We start from the raw sequence: 23,111 nt of genomic DNA on the forward strand, positions 1-23,111 counted from the left end.
AGAGAGAGAGCGCAAAAGAGAGGGGGGAGAGAGCACAAAAGAGAGGCAGAGAGAGAGAGCGCAGAAGACAGGGGGGAGAGAGAGAGAGCAAAAGAGGGGGAGAGAGAAAGAGAGCAAAAGAGAGGGGGGAGAGAGAGCAAAAGAGAGGGGGGAGAGAGCAAAAGAGATGGGGAGAGAGAGAGCAAAAGAGGGGTAGAGAGAGCAAAAGAGAGGTGGAGAGAGAGTGCGCAAAAGAGAGGTGGAGCGAGAGAGCGCAAAAGAGAGAGGGAGAGAGAAAGTGCAAAAGAGAGAGGGAGAGAGAGAGCGCAAAAGAGGGAGGAGAGAGAGCGCAAAAGAGAGGGGGAGAGAGAGCGCAAAAGAGAGGGGGAGAGAGAGAGAGCGCAAAAGAGAGGGGGAGAGAGAGAGCAAAAGAGGGGGGGGGGAGAGGGAGCAAAAGAGAGGGGAAAGAGCAAAAGAGAGGGGAGAGAGAGCGGAAGAGAGGGGAGAGAGAGCAAAAGAGAGGGGGAGAGAGAGAGCAAAAGAGAAGGGGGAGAGAGAGAGCAAAAGAGAGGTGGAGCGAGAGAGCGCAAAAGAGAGGGAGAGAAAGCAAAAGAGAGAGGGAGAGAAAGCGCAAAAGAGAGGGGGAGGGAGAGAGAGCAAGGGGTGGGACCGATGTACTGCAAAAAATGGCCCATGTGAACAAGCTTTAGGACTAGTATATATATATATATATATATAGATAATTTAAAAAAATATCTATCTATCTATCTATATATATATATATATATATATATATATATATATATATATGAATATATACAGGTATAGATATATACAGATATATAGATATATAGGAGTATATATTTAAAAATACAAAGAACATATTCTTCTATATGAAGGACATTGGAATGTTAAGTATTTCCAGTAAATACACAGTAAAACACATTTTAAAATATTAAAATTCAATAAAACTGATTAATTATGTTTGAAGGTATATGAGGGGAAAGGGCTCAAAAGTATGTGTGTATGTATGTATGTATGTATAAAAATATACAAGATTTATTAGGGAGATGGTATCAAAAATCTACTTTTTATTAATTATTATTTGGGTGCAGACCCTGTAAAACACATGAATTTTCTACAATTTCAAGAGAGAAAAAAATGAAGAGAACACAGTAGTGTTATCTCCGAAATAGACAGGGATTTCAGCACTCCATGGAGTAAACATTTATTTGTTTAGATCAATGCACACATTCAAGAAAATTTGTTTTAGAGCAGGTGTTCAAAGGCCTTCACGCAGCCAAACAACTTCTGGGTCCCCTAAACCAAAACCACACAAGATTTGTTGTAAATAAAAATTAAATTTATTTGTGCAAACAGAAAATAGAATTAAAAGAAATCAAAAAACCACATACATTTAAACATACGTTGTGTACATTAAATGCATAGATAAAGCTGGCCAGCTCACTCAAGATTAATATGATGCAGATGAATGCCTAAAAAAGGCTACTGAGTTATTGGGCAACACCCCTACCAGCGGGTAGCCCTGTATACCTACAGGAATCTGCTACCATGGATAATATTGGGGATCCATGCATAATAACTCATATAGTACACAAGTAGAAAAGGCAACACCTATCTCAGAGGGTAACCAAAACGAGCTAGACAAGCTTGTTACCTTGAGAACAATCTGATGATCTATGCCAATTACTTGTGTGCTGAGCAGAAGCACTGTAACAGAAATTACATACTTTTCATTTTACACACTTTCATCGAGAAACAACACCCTGACCAGAGGGTAGCACCAATATTGGAAAAAGGTTCCGGCTACCTTGATACTAAGTAGGGATCTATGTTTCTCTATTGATAGATGTGTAATCACAGCTGTGTGCTGCATCACCCTGAGGAAGCCCCAATGACACCTGGTCACGTGGGGGGTGAAACGGCTGATGGCGTGTGACGTCATTTGCACAGCTGAGAACCAGCCACCTGATTGATACTCGATGCAGCACACAGCTCTTCTAACTACAGCAGCAAGCAGGCACCGCACTCGGATTTTCATCATCCTAAAAGGAGGAGGATTTGCAAGCGCACAAAAGTGATTTGTAAAGTATTCATGGACTCACGAGTCTATAATGGAATGTACTGTCTGGAAAATGCACTAAAGAGCACACAGTTAAGCCTTGAACAAGGTTATAGCGGATGAGGAAAGCTTTATTAACAGTTTTCTCAAACAGCCTATATTGCTTGCACTACAAATGTGATTGTAACTATTGCTGTGATTACACATCTATCAATAGAGAAACATAGATCCCTACTTAGTACCAAGGTAGCCGGAACCTTTTTTCAATATTGGTGCTACCCTCTGGTCAGGGTGTTGTTTCTCGATGAAAGTGTGTAAAATGAAAAGTATGTAATTTCTGTTACACTGCTTCTGCTCAGCACAAAAGTAATTGGCATAGATCCTCAGATTGTTCTCAAGGTAACAAGCTTGTCTAGCTCGTTTTGGTTACCCTCTGAGATAGGTGTTGCCATTTCTACTTGTGTACTATATGAGTTATTATGCATGGATCCCCAATATTATCCATGGTAGCAGATTCCTGTAGGCATACAGGGCTACCCGCTGGTAGGGGTGTTGCCCAATAACTCAGTAGCCTTTTTTAGGCATTCATCTGCATCATATTAATCTTGAGTGAGCTGGCCAGCTTTATCTATGCATTTAATGTACACAACGTATGTTTAAATGTATGTGGTTTTTTGATTTCTTTTAATTCTATTTTCTGTTTGCACAAATAAATTTAATTTTTATTTACAACAAATCTTGTGTGGTTTTGGTTTAGGGGACCCAGAAGTTGTTTGGCTGCGTGAAGGCCTTTGAACACCTGCTCTAAAACAAATTTTCTTGAATGTGTGCATTGATCTAAACAAATAAATGTTTACTCCATGGAGTGCTGAAATCCCTGTCTATTTCGGAGATAACACTACTGTGTTCTCTTCATTTTTTTCTCTCTTGAAATTGTAGAAAATTTATATATATATATATATATATATATATATATATATAAATGTGTGTGTGTGTGTATGTATACATGTGTATATATGTGTTTATATGTCTATTTATGTATTTATATACATATATCCATATATAAATATACACACATATATACACACACACTAATATATTCACATATATACATACACCCATACACAAATGTATACATATATAATATAGCCCTTACCATTCAAATACCTTGACATAATCCATATACCTTTTAACCCTTCTAAAAAAAAATAAAAAAAAAATAATAATAATGAGTGTAACACTTTATTTTAATGTATTTATGTTTTGTTTTCATGCTCATTTTGTAACGCTTTTACACAAGGTCTTTAGTCACGCTAACCCGACTATTGCTTATTGTGACTTGCACAAACAATAGCTCACCACTTGTAATCTAGCCCTTAATCGTCACACACCCATCAAAACAAAATAGGCTCTGCAAATGGTTTATCTCTGCTCTCACTTTTCTATTTTTATGGCTAACTTATTGCTGGAGAATTATTCACTTACATTTGATTTAAACAAACATACATATAACTGGAGCCTCCTTATATGAAAGTGCTGGAATCACCTGTATTAACCCCTCAATGACTGCCGGTTGTTCAATCCCCCCCCCCCCTTAACAGCCACGCAACATTCAGGGTACATTGGTCATTAAGGGGTTAAATATAAAAAAAACTCCTCAATTTGTCTGGATATTGTTAGGAATTTCAGTTTGAGACTAACATGAAACTTACAAATCATGAATGTGAATTGATTTATCTTTAGTTGAAGCTTGTTACTTTTTAATGACAACTTGCCAGCTAATTTATTTGATATTTATCACTTGATTTGATTTGTAGCTTCAGTAGTTTTGAATACATCCAATAAACTGATCAAACCTTCCCAAACAGGGACAAACGGGACATTTCTATCCTCCTTATTTCTTGCATAAAAGGATAAGAAAGTTATTTACAAAATAATCACAATATGAATATTTATGCACATCTGATCCACACAAACATAATCTATTTTTCAAAACAAACAACAAATAATACACTTTAAAAAACCATCTTTCCCTCTTTCTTAAAAGGATCTAAAACCCATAATTCCTTGTTCATGATTTAGATAGAAAATACATTTTTAAATACCTTTCTAATTTACCCCTACCTTTGTTTTTTGTTATCATTTGTTGAAAAGCAGGAGTGTGCATGTGTCTGCAGCACTATATGGCAGCAGTTTTACAATGGTATACATTAGCAAGAGCACGAGATGGCAGCAGTTTTACAATGTTATACATAAGTAAGAGCACTAGATGGCAGCAGTTTTACAATGTTATACATAAGTAAGAGCACTAGATGGCAGCAGTTTTACAATGTTATACATAAGTAAGAGCACTAGATGGCAGCAGTTTTATAACAATGTTATACATTAGCAAGAGCACTAGATGGCAGCAGTTTTATAACAATGTTATACATTAGCAAGAGCACTAGATGGCAGCAGTTTTATAACAATGTTATACATTAGTAAGAGCACTAGATGGCAGCAGTTTTATAATAATGTTATACATTAGCAAGAGCACTAGATGGCAGCAGTTTTATAACAATGTTATACATTAGCAAGAGCACGAGATGGCAGCAGTTTTACAATGTTATACATTAGCAAGAGCACTAGATGGCAGCAGTTTTATAATAATGTTATACATTAGCAAGAGCACTAGATGGCAGCAGTTTTATAACAATGTTATACATTAGCAAGAGCACTAGATGGCAGCAGTTTTATTACAATATTATACATTAGCAGGAGCACTAGATGGCAGCAGTTTTATAACAATGTTATACATTAGCAAGAGCACTAGATGGCAGCTGTTTTATAATAATGTTATACATTAGCAAGAGCACTAGGTGGCAGCAGTTTTATAACAATGTTATACATTAGCAAGAGCACTAGATGGCAGCAGTTTTATAATAATGTTATACATAGCAAGAGCACTAGATGGCAGCAGTTTTACAACAATGTTATACATTAGCAAGAGCACTAGATGGCAGCAGTATTATAATAATGTTATACATTAGCAGGAGCACTAGATGGCAGCAGTTTTATAACAATGTTATACATTAGCAAGAGAACTAGATGGCAGCAATTTTATAATAATGTTATACATTAGCAAGAGCACTAGATGGCAGCAGTTTTATAACAATGATATACATTAGCAGGAGCACTAGATGGCAGCAGTTTTATAATAATGTTATACATTAGCAAGAGCACTAGATGGAAGCAGTATTATAATAATGTTATACATTAGCAAGAGCACTAGATGGCAGCAGTTTTATAACAATGTTATACATTAGCAAGAGCACTAGATGGCAGCAGTATTATAATAATGTTATAAATTAGCAAGAGCACTAGATGGCAGCAGTTTTATAACAATGTTATACATTAGCAAGAGCACTATATGGCAGCAGTTTTATAATAATGTTATACATTAGCAAGAGCACTAGATGGCAGCAGTATTATAATAATGTTATACATTAGCAAGAGAACTAGATGGCAGCAGTTTTATAATAATGTTATACATTAGCAAGAACACTAGATGGCAGCAGTTTTATAATAATATTATACATTAGCAAGAGCACTAGATGGCAGCAGTTTTATAACAATGTTATACATTAGCAAGAGCACTAGATGTCAGCAGTTTTATAACAATGTTATACATTAGCAAGAGCACTAGATGTCAGCAGTTTTATAACAATGTTATACATTAGCAGGAGCACTAGATGGCAGCAGTTTTATAACAATGTTATACATTAGCAGGAGCACTAGATGGCAGCAGTTTTATAACAATGTTATACATTAGCAAGAGCACTAGATAGCAGCAGTTATATAATAATGTTATACATTAGCAAGAGCACTAGATGGCAGCAGTTTTACAATGTTATACATTTGCAAGAGCACTAGATGGCAGAACTATTTCCTGTCATGTGGTGCTTCAGATAAGTGCACGCTACCTAGTCTGCCAAAAGAACTGAAATAAGGGGGCAGTCTGCAGAGGCTTAGATACAAAGTAATCACAGAGGTAAAAATGATATTAATATAACTGTGTTGGTTATGCAAAACTGGGGAATGGGTAACAAAGGGATTATCTATCTTTTTAAACAACAAACATTCTGGTGTTGACTGTCCCTTTAAGTATATGGGGATTTTTGTAGATAAATCATTTGATGTTTTCTAAAAGATTTTAGCCATATAGTGGAATCACAAACCTTTAGAAAAACGTCTCAAATGATTTATCTACAAAAATCTATGTAGACTTTAATGGTGAATAGCTGTTTAAAATAGTTAGATACATTTTCTAAAAGATTATGATCGACTACCTAATGTTCTTGTTTGCTCTTCAACAAAAGAAAAACAAGGGACAGAGCAAATTTGATAACATAAGTAAATTGCAACATTTAAAATCAAATGTTCTATCTGATTCATGATAGTTTAAATTTAATGACTTCCACGTCCCTTTACATTTAAATTGAAACTAATACAGTAGTAATAGTTGTGTATTCTTACTAACTGGCTGATAGGCACTTTCTGACAATGCTCATTGGTTAATATGTACTTCCTGTCTTTGCTTATTGGCTAATATATGTATTTCCTCCAAATATTTATGTTTAGTTCCAGCTCTTTCCTATCAATAATATAGAAAAAAAATCAATACTTTCTCCTTATTTGTACAAAATACATGGTAAAATCATTTAACACTTTTATAATATTAGTGCCCCTTTTTAATTGACACTAAACACTAAATGCATTTCATGCCCCTCCATCTAATCATGAGTGCTGCCATATTAGAACCTAGGTTACACTGCAAGTATCTGAAGGACAGTTGCTGCATATGTGCTAACAAGTCAGTACTGGAAGGTAGTGAAAGATAGATTTCAACATGGCGGCACTCATGAGTAGTAGACATGTGCATGGCGAAAAAATTCGGTTCGGATCGATTCGGATTTTTTCGAATTTCGGTTCGGATCCATTTGAATTCGGAAAAATTTGAATCAATTCGGTTCGGATTCGTTTCGGATTTATTCGGATTCAAATAAATTCGGCTGAATTCGGTTCGGTTCGGAATTTCGGTAAGTATTAGGTGGGATGTGCTGTGTATTAGACTAGTATTATGTACTGTATATTAGGTGTAACCCATAGCAGAGTGATATAACCAAATATACTGTACAATACTAGTGTAATCCATGGCCAGCCGAATCTACCGAATAAATCCGAACTAATTCGGATTTATTCGGTAGATTCGGCACTATTTTAATTCGGAAATTCGAATTGATCTGAATCCCGAATTTACCGAATTCGGCCGAATTTCCGAATCAATCCGAAACTAATCGCACATATCTAATGAGTAGAGGGAGGCAGGGCATAACTTTAATACTATGCTTATAAATATATATTTAGTGTTTACTGTCATTTGTTTTAGCCCCAATTTCTAGAACATACCTTAGTGCAATTGGCAGCTTTCGGTTCCAGGTCATTCAAGGTCACCAGCTCCCTCAGTAAGCTGCTTTCCTGATAACCTCCTTTTACCCCTCTTAGCTTGAAATAAGCCTGGGGCCGCTGTAGTATTAATCTCAGATTAATGGCAAATCCAGCCATGTCTATAGCAAATGGTCTGTGAGGGTCAAACACAGTCTTCCAACCAAAAACTTTCCCAGCAGCGTTGACCTTGGGAGATTCATATCGTAGACCTCCCACAAATGCCACCGGCCACACCGATACTTTTCTGGTATTACGCATCTGTAGACAGATCAGAGTATCTTTATTAGAAAGTGAAAAAACGGAAAATGATATGATACATTTTATGGCAGTGCAATATCAACATAAATAACAGACTTGTTACACTATTTGTTATAGAAAATGAACGCTACTGACAAAAATTATACAAAATATGTATTTTCTAGACTTGCATTTTGTCATTCGTTTAGTGCAAATTCAAGTCTGTTACACTTCTACAAATATATCCGGTGCTGAAATGAATTGAATACCGTCGACCGCAGCCATTTTTCACATACAGTACGTTTAGTGAACGGCTCTAGTAATGCACGTCTAGTATTTTCTCATAACACACCTTAATCAAACCTTTGCATAATGTCACGCTTAAGTTATAAGTAACATTGATCATATCTGCGTGTATTATGGCATAGGTGATGTTTTAAGTAGCGCAGTTATAAGACTAATTTATTTGTTCCAAATCAGTCTAAGATAGTGTAGGTCATACAGTTTTTTTTTAAATTGACCAGGCTTTTAGCTGTGCGCTGGAGAATGGTGGCAACGCTTGGACAGCAATTATATATATATATATATATATATATATATATATATATAAATATATATACCCATAGTGTATATCTGTATTTAACAGGACAGGAATGTCAGAATTAAACTGACATGATTCAGACAGACACACTTTTCCTTTGTTGAAAAGCATATGTATTTATGCTCAACAGCAATTCACTACTGGGAGCTAGCTGGTTATTGGTGGCTACACACATTTATCTCTACTTACTGTACTATTGCTTGCACATAAGTATGTGTTTAACATACTTAATGCAGCTCTATAGTAGTCTTTCACTGTTGCAATATATCTGAACACTTCTGGTGAGCCAGTGACAAGAGGCAAATATGTGTATCCACCAATCACCAACTAGTCTCCACAACTGCATTGCTGCTACTGAGGATATGCACAGATGCTTAACAAAGAATACCAAGAGAACAAATTAAATTTTATAACATAAGAAAAAGTCTCATAAAATGGCGTACTCTACCTGAAACGGGTTGTTCATGTCTCTTTAAGGAATATATATACAGTATATGTACCATAATTATAATCAACAAGACTTTCCTAGGGCTTCCTTATCCAATTTCAATGCTTGTGGTATCCATTGAGAAAATAAATAAAATAAAGGACTTGAGGCCCTCAAGTGAATTTATGATTTCTTAACTCACCTCCTCAAATAAGTCGAGACTGTATGTATTATCATCATCAGCAAAGTACACCACCCCAGGTAAGCTGCTGTTTTTATTAAAAGTTTCTCTGAGCCAACGTAGAGCCAGGTTCCTCTGCATAGTTCCACGAGGAATACGTGGATCCCTTGTATCCCCCCTCAGTTTGTAGTTTCGTGGTGTCTCTACATTTAGGTGGGTGTAATTGAGGCCTGACTCCAAAAGCATCTTGGTGACCAGAGGTGTGCGGCGTTGGGAATCCTCCACCAAGATCCAGTGTAGATTGGGAACATGAAGTAATGTGTTGGAGAGTCGCGTCAACTCAGCTTTTTGCACTGGCCTGCTGTATGTGGGGGTGATGACATGTATGGTGGGAAGATTTCCCATCCAGGGAGGAGGGCGTGTGTACACATATTCTGTCCGCACAACTTCCACAATATCCCGCTCCGAGGAGCAATATTCCCTGGATTCAGAGCCTAGGTTCACATCCCTCCGACCCTCCAACCCGTCGTCTATAAGAAACATGTTACAAACAAAATATTTACAAAATATTCTTTCAAGGCCACAGACAGAAACATATAAAAAACAAACAAAGCCTAACTTGCTTAACAACTGCCTGGGCCTACTGTCACAATCTTACACTATTTATTTATACAGTTTGCCAAGTATAGTTGGATAGGTATTATTTTGCATCAAGGGGGGGTCATTATAGTGGCAAATAAAAATTCCTGTATTCACATGTTGGAAATAAATTGTATGGTGATCAAAAATTCACCTAGTGAAGTCATTGTTCTATTTGTTATATACTGTATATATAACTATATTAATAATGTACCTCATTGTTTTAGTCCCACTATGAGTCAGGTGTGTCATAAACAGTCTAATGTGATCAAAATAAGATCAGGCCAGGCCAGATTATTAAGAGCCAGTTTTAATAGATGCAGGTACATTGTATTATTAAAATATTTTGGCGCCAGACATGAAATATTTATTTCCTTGAAGATGTCTAGCGTCATTATAACTTATAACATGCAAAGTGCAAGCAAGGCAATACGATGACAACAAGGAATATGCTGCAAGTTAAAAAGAAATATCTGGATTGTACTGGGTATGAATGACTCGATTAACCTCTGGGAATTAAATAAATTGAAAATGTGTCTTAATCATCCATAAAATTGATGGTCTATAAATGGAAAAATCCATCTGATTAATGGAACTGTGAACAATGCTCCGTGCATCCATTAAATGTATTTTTAATATATCTGTGCATGATTCATGTCTTCTAAGATATATTGTGGAATGGAACATCTTTCAACTGCCTTAGAGCTTCCGTGAATTCTGTATATTCTTATAATACGACATAGAAACCAACTGAAATCCATCTTTATATAAATATACATATCATAACTCCAAAAATCAGAAGATGAAGGAGAGGATGATGATATTACAAAAAAAGTCAAAGAGTATGACTTGTATGAAAAATAAAATGGTATGGAAATAGAAATGATACATAACCGAAGCAGAAATGATGAGACCAAATTGATAAGCACGAGTATGAGGTTACATGCCTGAAAAGTGCACATGCATTTTTGGTGACAATAGAAATGGAAAGTATTGAGTATTTTGTTCGTTATGAGCATTTTGGTGAAAATAATTTAAGAAGGGATCGACAAATGTATGTGAATTTAGAAGCCAGTAAGAAAACTGAGAAGTCAGCTACACACATTTTTAGATGCAAAGCTGTTTATATATAGATATATGCAAAATAATAAAATATATTAAGGGCCAGAAATAAAAATGTAGGCTCCATGATTTCCTGGATCCTTGGATCTATCAAGCCCTGATTTATAGATTGATACAATAGTGGTATAGACCAAAGAAAATAGTTAATTATGGTGTCTACTAAAGAGTAATAGAGTGTGGGAAATATAAGATATTTTATTACAAATGGTATAGATATTTGGGCACAGGGTGACACGGTTTCATGATAATGGTATGTTACCTTGAAGCTGGAATAGTATCCTTGGGATGATATGGTATCTTGATAGCTGTATAGTATTTTGATGAAAGTATATTTGAATAATGGTACAATGTTTTGATGATGGTATGGAATTGTGAACTGGTATAGTTATTTGGTGTTAATATAGTAATTGTTTTGTTGTGAAGTTGTAGTGTATTGAGAAGGGGGAATGGTGTAGTGTTGCTGGCTTGATATCCAGATGGCAGTATAGTATTTTGATGAAAGTATATTTGAATAATGGTACAAAGTTTTGATGGTGGTATGTAATTGTTAAGTGGTATAGTTATTTGGTTCTAATATAGTAATGATTTTGTTGTGAAAATGTAGTATATTGAGAAGGTGGAATGGTGTAGTGTTGCTGGTATGTTATCTTGATGGTAGGTATCTTTTTAGCTAGTGGTATGATGACTTAATGTATGTTTTATATATACAATGGAATTATATTATAAAAAGTGGTATTGTATTATACTTGTGGTAATGGTATAGTATCAGTGATGGTTGTATGGTATCGTGATGGTGGTATATTCAGTGGTGGTGGTATTGGGATATTGGTTTGATGTTGCTGGTATGGTATTGTGATAATGGAATAAACCCTTGGGGCTCCATGTACTAAGCAGTCAGCGAGCTACCCGCAACAAATCTCGCGTCAAAACTCGCAAACTGATATGTACAAAGCCGTCAATTATGTTAAAACTTGCATCTTTAAAATTGCGAGCGTACTTATCCGCCAAACCTCGCTACCGCTCCATTTTTCACTGTAATTAGACACATTTGACCACCAACTCGCCAAAAAACGAATGTACTAAAAAATCTATTTGTCCGCTCGCTACAATTTCCGCTCCCACCTCGCTATTTTTGCCTCGCCACCTTTTAGGTGGCGGGCAAGGTACAAAACAATAGGAAAGTCAATCTAGACGCCAGTCTAGACATATATAAAAGGCAGTAATATCAGCATTGTACTTACAGCATAACTGGCGTCTAATTTGTCTCTCATTTCCATGTACATAAATTGCGCCCAATTTGTCGACTGTAATTAAAGAGTAATCTATTTAAATTTGTATTGTTAGTTGTCAATCTTTATAATTATTTTTATATTAATATTTATATATTATCAGATCCAGATGAAGCCATATCCAAATTGTAAATAAATATTACAAAAATAACGCTCTGTTATCACTCTTCAAAAAATTTTGAACAATAATAAAGTTGTTTAGATAAGTTGAACTTTTATAGGAGCAAAATTCTATTCCCGCGACTACTATGATGTTCGTGACACCTTGCATGTCACGTGTTAATAATTGGCCAGACAATTCAACTGAAAGTTAAGTACATCAGCTTAGTCGCGGTGAGCGAGGCGTCAAATTTATCAACAATCCGCAACTGCTCGCGGCGGGCTAGACTTGTCTATTTATTGGGGGAATATTAGTACATAGCGACAGCGGACACCATTTCGCCCGCGGCGAGTAACGGCGAGTTTATCCGCGTCTACAATGACGGATGAATTGACGGCTTAGTACATGGAGCCCTTGATGTTGGCAAGCTCTTCTGATTATACTGTATTGTGGTAAGACTCTGAAAATAGTATGGTGTCTTTATTTTATAGGAATTTACTACAGTCACTTATTAGCAAAAATGTACAGGGCTTTGTAAATCAAGAGCACCTCAGGAATAAACTACTTGAAACCAGTGATGAGTATATTTACTAGGATTGTGCATTTGGATCCTTTGTGAGGTTCAGAATATGGAAATAGGCGGCCTCTTCTGCCATTTGGATCTTTTTGCAGCCGGATTGATTCTAGTGAAAGATCCCCACACTAAGATCTGGATTTCTGCTTTGTGCTATGCAATCATTAAGTAGCATGTAGCCAGGTCAGGCAAATTGCAGTATATTAAAAGGGACAGTTAGGTCAAAATGAAAAAGTAATTATTCATATACAACATGAATATGAATTGCATCTAAAACCCCCCAAAAACAAACAAACAGATGATTTGGAATGTGAGCACTATTCCACCTAAAAGGGACAGTCTAGTCAAAATTAAACTTTCATGATTCAAATAGGGCATTCAATTTTAAACAAATTTCCTTTTTTACTTTTATCATCAAATTTGCTTTGTTTCCTTGGTGGTATTTTTTAAAATCTAAACCTAGGTAGCCTCAAACTGATTTCTAAACCTGTGAAAACCGCCTCCTAGCTCAAAGCGTTTTGAAAGTTTTTCACAGTTAGACAGTACTACTTCATGTGTGTCATATAGATAACATTGTGCTCACTCCCATGGAGTTATTTAGGAGTCTGCACTGGTTGTCTAAACTGCATGTCTGTCAAAAGCACTGAGATAAGGGGGCAGTCTGCAGAGGCTTAGATACAAGGTAATCACAGAGGTAAAAAGTATATTAATATAATCGTGTTGGTTATGCAAAACCGGGGAATGGGTAATAAAGGGATTATCTATCTTTTTAAACAATAACAATTCTGGTGTAGACTGTCACTTTAAGAGGGGTATTATTTAACTAGAGCACGTGTGAATATTCCCATCTCTTTATAAGTGTGATCAAGGAACATCTGGCTTTTTGGGGATTGCATATATGACCTGCTCTTCTGTAAACTGACACATATGATAATATTGGAGTTTTTATAACCACTTCAAATGTTTCAATATGTTTTCTTTTACCTTTATGTTTTTAGTGCCCTCGCTGAGTTCTGTTCAGATTTTATGGCAAAAGCAGCCAAAATAAATAATAAAAGTATGTGAAAAAGTTGTTATATGAATAATAACATTTTTCATACAGTTCCCCTTTAAAGGGACATTAAACATTAAATACATTTTATCAGCATAGTATTGGGGTTATGCCCCGCGTCCCTCTAGTCATGGGTGTCGCCATGATAAAATCTATCTTTCACTACATCCCAGTACTGACTTGTTAGCACATGTGCAGCAGCTGTCCTTCAGATATCTGCAGTGTAACCTAGGTTCCAATATGTCAGCATCCATTATTAGGAGATGCATGAAATGTAGATGGTGTTTAGTGTCTTTTTTAGGGGACATTATACACTAAATACTAAACACAATGAAGTAGAATGATATGCAGGTGTATATTTTAGAAATTATAATAGCTTAAACCCAACGGATGCTGACATGTTGTAACTTAACTTTCCTTCCCTGCTAAGGCCAATTAGGGACAGTTATAACTGAGTCACTAGAGTGTGCAAGCAATGACTGTGTGTAATATAGCAGTGTTAAGTCTGGACTTCCACTTTTAACAGTGATTGTAAATCCCACAATTTCCAAAATTAAGTTAAGGGAATAGGGGACAAAACAACTAAATAAAAATGAATAAGGAAAGTATATTAAACCTTTTATATTAAAATTACAAAATTATTTTAAGGGCTGCTTGATGTGCAGAGAGATTTGTGAACTTTGTGTTGTAGTTTGTGTGCAGGGACATCTATATGGCTGGTGTGCAGGTAGGTTGTTATAGTTGGTGTGCAGAGAGAATTATTTGCTTGGTGTGCACGTAGGTTGTTATGGTTGGTTTGCAGGGAGATTTATTTGGTTGGTGTGCAGGTAGGTGGTTATGGTTGGTGTGCAGGGAGATTTATTTGGTTGGTGTGCAGGTAGGTGGTTATGTTTGGTGAGCAGGGAGATTTGTTTGGTTGATGTGCAGGGAGATTTATTTGGTTGGTGTGCAGGTAGGTTGTTATGTTTGGTGTGCAGGTAGGTTGTTAAGTTTGGTATGCAGGTAGGTTGTTATGATTGGTGTGCAGGTAGGTTGTTATGATTGGTGTGCAGGTAGGTTGTTATGATTGGCATGCAGGTAGGCTGTTATGGTTAGTGTGCAGTGAGATTTATATGGTTGGTGTGCAGGTAGGTTGTTATGGTTGGTGTACAGGGAGATTTATATGTTTGGTGTGCAGGTAGGTTGTTATGGTTGATGTGCAGGCATGTTGTTATGGTTGGTGTGCAGGCAAGTTGTTATGGCTGGTGCGCAGGGAGATTTATATGGTTGGTGTGCAGGTAGGTTGTTATGGTTGGTGGTCAGGGAGATGTATATGGTTGTTGTGCAGATAGGTTATTATCATTGGTGTGCAGGTAGGTTGGTATCGTTGGTGGTCAGGGAAATTTATATGGTTGGTGTGCAGGTAGGTTAGTATGCTTGGTGTGCAGGGAGATTTATGTGGTTAGTGTGCAGGTAGGTTGGTATGGTTGGTGGTCAGGGAGATATATATGGTTGGTTTGCAGGTAGGTTTTTATGGTTGGGGTGCAGGTAGGTTGTTATGGTTGGTGTGCAGGAAGGATGGTATGGTTAATGTGCAAGGAGATTTATATGCTTGGGGTGCAGGTAGGTTGTTGTGGTTGGTGTGCAGGCATGTTGTTATGGTTGGTGTGCAGGCAAGTTGTTATGGCTGGTGTGCAGGGAGATTTATATGGTTGGTGTGCAGGTAGGTTGTTATGGTTGGTGTGCAGGCAGGTTGATATGTTGGTGTGCAGGTAGGTTGTTATCGCTGATGTGCAAAGAGATTTATATGGTTGGTGTGCAGGTAGGTTGTTATGGTTGGTGTGCAGGCAGGTTGATATGTTGGTGTGCAGGTAGGTTGTTATCGCTGATGTGCAAAGAGATTTATATGGTTGGTGTGCAGGTAGGTTATTATGGTTGGTGTGCAGGTAGGTTGCTATGGCTGGTGTGCAGGCAAGTTGTTATGGCTGGTGTGCAGGTAGGTTCTTATGGTTGGTGTGCAGGTAGGTTCTTATGGCTAGTGTGAAGGGAGATTTATATGGTTGGTGTGCAGGTAGGTTCTTATGGTTGGTGGGCAGGCAAGTTGTTATGGCTGGTGTGCAGGGAGATTTATATGGTTGGTGTGCAGGTAGGTTGTTATAGTTGGTGTGCAGGAAGGATGTTATGGCTAATGTGCAGGGGGATTTATATGGTTGGTGTACAGGTAGGTTGTTATGGTTTGTGGTCAGGGAGATGTATATGATTGTTGTGCAGATAGGTTATTATCGTTAGTGTGCAGGTAGGTTGGTATGGTTGGTGGTCAGGGAAATTTATATGATTGGTGTGCATGTAGGTTAGTATGCTTGGTGTGCAGGGAGATTTATGTGGTTAGTGTGCAGGTAGGTTGGTATGGTTGGTGGTCAGGGAGATATATATGGTTGGTTTGCAGGTAGGTTTTTATGGTTGGGGTGCAGGTAGGTTGTTATGGTTGGTGTGCAGGTAGGTTGTTATGGTTGGTGTGCAGGAAGGATGGTATGGTTAATGTGCAAGGAGATTTATATGCTTGGGGTGCAAGTAGGTTGTTATGGTTGGTGGTCAGGAAGATTTATATGGTTGGTGTGCAGGTAGTTTTTATAGTTGATGTGCAGGTAGGTTGGTATGATTGATGTGAAGGTAGGTTGGTATGGTTGTTGGCCAGGGAGATTTATATGGTTGGTGTACAGGTAGATTGGTATGGTTGGTGTGCAGGTAGGTTGTTATGGTTGGTTTGCAGGCAAGTTGTTATGGCTGGTGTGCAGGGAGATTTATATGGTTAGTGTGCAGGTAGGTTGTTATGGTTGATGTCCAGGCAAGTTGTTATGGCTGGTGCGCAGGGAGATTTATATGGTTGGTGTGCAGGTAGGTTGTTATAGTTGGTGTGCAGGTAGGTTGCGATGGCTGGTGTGCAGGCACGTTGTTATGGATGGTGTGCAGGTAGTTTCTTATGGTTGGTGTGGAGTTAGGTTGTTATGGCTAATGTGCAGGGAGATTTATATGGTTGGTGTGCAGGTAGGTTGTTATGGGTGGTGTGCAGGCAGGTTGATATGTTGGTGTGCAGGTAAGTTGTTATCGCTGATGTGCAAAGAGATTTATATGGTTGGTGTGCAGGTAGGTTGTTATGGTTGGTGTGCAGGGAGATTTATATGGTTGGTGTGCAGGTAGGTTGTTATGGTTGGTGTGCAAACAAGTTGTTATGGCTGGTGTGCAGGGACATTTATATGGTTGGTGTGCAGGTAGGTTGTTATGGTTGGTGTGCAGGCAGGTTGATATGTTGGTGTGCAGGTAGGTTGTTATCGCTGATGTGCAAAGAGATTTATATGGTTGGTGTGCAGGTAGGTTATTATGGTTGGTGTGCAGGTAGGTTGCTATGGCTGGTGTGCAGGCAAGTTGTTATGGCTGGTGTGCAGGTAGGTTCTTATGGTTGGTGTGCAGGTAGGTTCTTATGGCTAGTGTGAAGGGAGATTTATATGGTTGGTGTGCAGGTAGGTTCTTATGTTTGGTGGGCAGGCAAGTTGTTATGGCTGGTGTGCAGGGAGATTTATATGGTTGGTGTGCAGGTAGGTTGTTATAGTTGGTGTGCAGGAAGGATGTTACGGCTAATGTGCAGGGGGATTTATATGGTTGGTGTACAGGTAGGTTGTTATGGTTTGTGGTCAGGGAGATGTATATGATTGTTGTGCAGATAGGTTATTATCGTTAGTGTGCAGGTAGGTTGGTATGGTTGGTGGTCAGGGAAATTTATATGATTGGTGTGCAGGTAGGTTAGTATGCTTGGTGTGCAGGGAGATTTATGTGGTTAGTGTGCAGGTAGGTTGGTATGGTTGGTGGTCAGGGAGATATAAATGGTTGGTTTGCAGGTAGGTTTTTATGGTTGGGGTGCAGGTAGGTTGTTATGGTTGGTGTGCAGGTAGGTTGTTATGGTTGGTGTGCAGGAAGGATGGTATGGTTAATGTGCAAGGAGATTTATATGCTTGGGGTGCAGGTAGGTTGTTATGGTTGGTGGTCAGGGAGATTTATATGGTTGGTGTGCAAGTAGTTTTTATAGTTGATGTGCAGGTAGGTTGGTATGATTGATGTGAAGGTAGGTTGGTATGGTTGTTGGCCAGGGAGATTTATATGGTTGGTGTACAGGTAGATTGGTATGGTTGGTGTGCAGGTAGGTTGTTATGGTTGGTTTGCAGGCAAGTTGTTATGGCTGGTGTGCAGGGAGATTTATATGGTTGGTGTGCAGGTAGGTTGTTATGGTTGATGTCCAGGCAAGTTGTTATGGCTGGTGCGCAGGGAGATTTATATGGTTGGTGTGCAGGTAGGTTGTTATAGTTGGTGTGCAGGTAGGTTGCAATGGCTGGTGTGCAGGCACGTTGTTATGGATGGTGTGCAGGTAGTTTCTTATGGTTGGTGTGGAGTTAGGTTGTTATGGCTAATGTGCAGGGAGATTTATATGGTTGGTGTGCAGGTAGGTTGTTATGGGTGGTGTGCAGGTAGGTTGTTATGGTTGGTGTGCAGGGAGATTTATATGGTTGGTGTGCAGGTAGGTTTTTATGGTTGGTGTGCAAACAAGTTGTTATGGCTGGTGTGCAGGGACATTTATATGGTTGGTGTGCAGGGAGTTTTTTATGGTTGGTGTGCAGTTAGGTTGCTATGGCTGGTGTGCAGGCAAGTTGTTATGGCTGGTGTGCAGGGAGATTTATATGGTTGGTGTGCGGGTAGGTTATTATGGTTGGTGTGCAGGCAAGTTGTTATGGCTGGAGTGCAGGGAGATTTATATGGTTGATGTGCAGGTAGATTGTTATGGTTGGTGTGCAGGTAGGTTGTTATGGTGGGTGTGCAGGGAGATTTATATGGTTGGTGTGCAGGTAGGTTGGTATAGTAGGTGGTCAGGGAGATTTATATGGTTGGTGTGTAGGTAGGTTTTTTTGTTTGGGGTGCAGGTAGAGTGTTATGGTTGGTGGTCAGGAAGATTTATATGGTTAGTGTGCAGGTAGGTTGTTATGGTTGGTGGTCAGGGAGATTTATATGGTTGGTGTGCAGGTAGGTTGTTATGGTTGGTGGTAAAGGATATTTATTTGGCTGGTGTGCAGGTAGTTTTTATGGTTGATGTGCAAGTAGGTTTTTATGTTTGGGGTGCAGGTAGGTTGTTATGGTTGGTAGTCAGGAAGATTTATATGGTTAGTGTGCAGGTAGGTTGTTATGGTTGTGGTCAGAGAGATTTATATGGTTCGTGTACAGGTAGGTTATTATGGTTGGTGGTCAGGGAGATTTATATGGTTGGTGTGCAGGTAGGTTGTTATGGTTGTGGTCAGGGAGATTTTTATGGTTGTGTGCAGGTAGGTTGTTATGGTTAGTGGTCAGGGAGATTTATTTGGTTGGTGTGCAGGTAGTTTTTATAGTTGGTGTGCAAGGAGGTTGTTATGGTTGGTGTGTAGGTAGGTTGTTATGGTTGGTGTGTAGGCAGGTTGTTATGGCTGGTGTGCAGGCTTGGTGTGCAGGAAGGATGGTATAGTTAATGTGCAAGGAGATTTATATGGTTGGTGTGCAGGTAGTTTTTATAGTTGGTGTGCAGGTAGGTTGGTATGGTTGGTCGTCATGGAGATTTATATGGTTGGTGTGCAGGTAGGTTGTTATGGTTGTGGTCAGGGAGATTTTTATGGTTGTGTGCAGGTAGGTTGTTATGGTTGGTGGTCAGGGAGATTTATTTGGTTGGTGTGCAGGTAGTTTTTATAGTTGGTGTGCAAGGAGGTTGTTATGGTTGGTGTGTAGGTAGGTTGTTATGGTTGGTGTGTAGGCAGGTTGTTATGGCTGGTGTGCAGGCTGGTTATTATGGCTGGTGTGCAGGCAGTTTGTTATGGCTGGTGTGCAGGCAGGTTGTTATGGCTGGTGTGCAGGCAGGTTGTCATGGCAGGTGTGCAGGCAGGTTCTTATGGCTGGTGTGCAGGTAGGTTGTTATGGTTGGTGTGCAGGCAGATTGTTATGGCTGGAGTGCAGGTAGGTTGTTATGGTTGGTGTGCAGACAGGTTGTTATGGTTGATGTGCAGACAGGTTGGTATGGTTGGTGTGCAGGCAGGTTGTTATGGCTGGTGTGCAGAGAGACTTATATGGTTGGTGTGCTGGTAGGTTGTTAAGATTGGTGTGAAGGTAGTTGGTTATGGTTGGTGTGCAAGTAATGTGTTATGGTTGGTGTGCAGGCAGGTTGGTATGGTTGGTGGGCAGGTAGGTTGTTATGGCTGGTGTGCAGGTAGGTTGTTATGGTTGTTGTGCAGGTAGGTTGTTATGGTTGGTGTGCAGGTAGGTTGTTATGGTTGTGTTCAGGTAGTTTGATATGGTTAGTGTGTAAGGAGGTTTATATGGTTGGTGTGCTGGTAGGTTGTTATGGCTGGTGTGCAGGTAGGTTGTTATGGTTGTTGTGCAGGTAGGTTGTTATTGTTGACATGCAGGTAGGTTTTTATGGTTGGTGTGCGGGTAGTTTGTTATGATTGGTGTGCAGGTAGGTTGTTATGGTTGGTGTGCAAGTAGGTTGTTATGGTTGTTGTGCAGGTAGGTTGTTATGGATGACATGCAGGTAGGTTTTGATGGTTGTTGTGCAGGTAGGTTGTTATGATTGGTGTGCAGGAAGGTTGTTATGGTTGGTGTGCAGGTAGGTTTTTATGGTTGGCATGCAGGTAGTTTGTTATGGTTAGTGTGTAAGGAGACTTATATGGTTGGTGTGCAGGTAGGTTGTTATGGCTGGTGTGCAGGTAGGTTGTTATGGTTGGTGTGCAGGTAGGTTTTTATGATTGGGGTGCAGGTAGTTTGTTATGCATGGTGTGCAGGGAGATTTATATGGTTGGTGTGCAGGTAGGTTGGTATGGTTGGTGTGCAGGGAGATTTATATGGCATGAGCCATGGCAGGGTGAAAGTGAAGCAGATGCGAGTACGGGTAGCGGAGTCTTCTCACCCTTGTGTGCAGTGAGCAGCAGGGACATAGTGCTGTGATGCCATACGGTGATAAGTAATGTCCAGGGCAGAACGATCAGCGCAATAGCCAGAATGTCCCTTATGGTTGGTGTGCAGGTAGGTTGTAATGGTTGGTGGTCAGGGAGATTTATTTGGTTGGTGTGCAGGTAGTTTTTATAGTTGGTGTGCAGGGAGGTTGTTATGGTTGGTGTGTAGGTAGGTTGTTATGGTTGGTGTTCAGGCAGGGTGTTATGGCTGGTGTGCAGGCAGGTTGTTATGGCTGGTGTGCAGGCAGGTTGTTATGGCTGGTGTGCAGGCAGGTTGTTATGGCTGGTGTGCAGGCAGGTTGTTATGGCTGGTGTGCAGGCAGGTAGTTATGGCTGGTGTGCAGGCAGGTTGTTATGGCTGGTGTGCAGGCAGGTTGCTATGGCTGGTGTGCAGGTTGGTTGTTATAGCTGGAGTGCAGGTAGGTTGTTATGGCTGGTGTACAGGTAGGTTGTTAGGGTTGGTGTGCAGGCAGGTTGGTATGGTTGGTGTGCAGACAGGTTGGTATGGCTAGTGTGCAGAGAGATTTATATGGTTGGTGTGCTGATAGGTTGTTATGATTGGTGTGAAGGTAGGTTGTTATGGCCGGTGTGTAGACAGGTTGTTATAGCTGGTGTGCAGGGAGGTTGTTATGGTTGTTGTGCAGGTAGGTTGTTATGGTTGGCATGCAGGTAGTTTGTTATGGTTGGTGTACAGGTAGTTTGTTATGGTTGGTGTGCAGCCAGGTTGTTATAGCTGGAGTGCAGGTAGGTTGTTATGGCTGGTGTACAGGTAGGATGTTAGGGTTGGTGTGCAGGCAGGTTGGTATGGTTGGTGTGCAGACAGGTTGTTATGGCTAGTGTGCAGAGAGATTTATATGGTTGGTGTGCTGGTAGGTTGTTATGATTGGTGTGAAGGTAGGTTGTTATGGCTGGTGTGCAGGTAGGTTGTTATGGTTGGCATGCAGGTAGTTTGTTATGGTTGGTGTGCAGGTAGTTTGTTATGGTTGGTGTGCAGGTAGTTTGTTATGGTTGGTGTGCAGGTAGTTTGTTATGGTTGGTGTGCAGGTAGTTTGTTATGGTTGGTGTGCAGGTAGTTTGTTATGGTTGGTGTGCAGGCAGGTTGTCATGGCTGGTGTGCAGAGATATTTATATAGTTGGTGTGCTGGTAGGTTGTTATGATTGGTGTGAAAGTAGATTGTTATGGCTGGTGTGCAGACAGGTTGTTATGGCTGGTGTGCAGGTAGGTTGTTATGGTTGTTGTGCAGGTAGGTTGTTATGGTTGGCATGCAGGTAGGTTGTTATGGTTGGTGTTTAGTTAGGTTGTTATGGTTGGCATGCAGGTAGGTTGTTATGCTTGGTGTGCAGGTAGGTTGTTATGATTGGTGTGCAGGGAGATTTATATGGTTGGTGTGCAGGTAGGTAGTTATGGTTGGTGTGCATGTAGGTTTTTATGGTTGGTGTGCGGGTAGGTTGTTATGATTGGTGTGCAGGTAGGTTGTTATGGTTGGTGTGAAAGGAAACTTATATGGTTGGTGTGCATGTAGGTTGTTATGGCTTGTGTGCAGGTAGATTGTTATGGCTGGTGCGTAGGTAGGTTGTTATGGTTGGTGTGCAGGTAGTTTGTTATGGATGGTGTGCAGGGAGATTTATATGGTTGGTGTGCAGGTAGGTTGGTATGGTTGGTGGTCAGGGAGAATTATATGGTTGGTGTGCAGGTAGGTTGGTATGGTTGGTGTGCAGGTAGGTTGGTATGGTTGGTGTGCAGGTAGGTTGGTATGGTTGGTGGTCAGGGAGATTTTTATGGTTGGTGTGCAGGTAGGTTGGTATGGTTGGTGGTCAGGGAGATTTATATGGTTGGTGTGCAGGTAGGTTGGTATGGTTGGTGGTCAGGGAGATTTTTATGGTTGGTGTGCAGGTAGGTTGGTATGGTTGGTGGTCAGGGAGATTTATATGGTTGGTGTGCACATAGGTTGGTATGGTTGGAGGTCAGGGAGATTTATATGGTTGGTGTGCAGGTAGGTTGGTATGGTTGGTGTGCAGGGAGATTTATATGGCATGGGTCATGGCAGGAGGATGTGACAGTGAAGCAGATGCGAGTACGGGTAGCGGAGTCTTCTCACCCTTGTGTGCAGTGAGCAGCGGGGACATAGTGCTGTGATGCCATACGGTGATAAGTAATGTCCAGGGCAGAACGATCAGCACAATAGCCAGAATGTCCCTTCTCTTCAGCATCTCCAGGGTGGGCTGACCCCAGTGTTCCTCATTACCTGAGGAGGACACCCCGAAAGCACAGAGAACAGCAAAGCAGACAGGAGAGAGATCAGTATACAGACAAAAAGGTGCAGGAGACAAAGCACAGCTCACACA

At 39.8% G+C, this 23,111-nt stretch overlaps 1 protein-coding gene across 2 annotated transcripts in view; it reads right to left on the reverse strand.

Moving 5' to 3' along the window:
- The window catches only part of B3GAT1 (beta-1,3-glucuronyltransferase 1), a 187,350-nt gene that overhangs the window by 26,398 nt on the left and 137,841 nt on the right, over positions 1–23,111 (reverse strand). Inside the window, exons 1-3 of one of the 2 annotated variants that reach the window (XM_053691522.1) lie at positions 22,865–23,006; positions 9,017–9,525; positions 7,511–7,807 (exon numbers count right to left, since the gene is read on the reverse strand). In XM_053691522.1, the coding sequence (XP_053547497.1) occupies positions 7,511–7,807; positions 9,017–9,525; positions 22,865–22,976 (918 nt within the window). In that variant the 5' untranslated portion in view covers positions 22,977–23,006. Of the gene's footprint in view, positions 1–7,510; positions 7,808–9,016; positions 9,526–22,864; positions 23,007–23,111 lie in introns of those variants that run through there. The other variant, XM_053691521.1, reaches the window with a different exon arrangement.

This window comes from Bombina bombina, chromosome 8 (genome assembly GCF_027579735.1).
Source record: "Bombina bombina isolate aBomBom1 chromosome 8, aBomBom1.pri, whole genome shotgun sequence".
Classification (NCBI taxonomy): domain Eukaryota; kingdom Metazoa; phylum Chordata; class Amphibia; order Anura; family Bombinatoridae; genus Bombina; species Bombina bombina.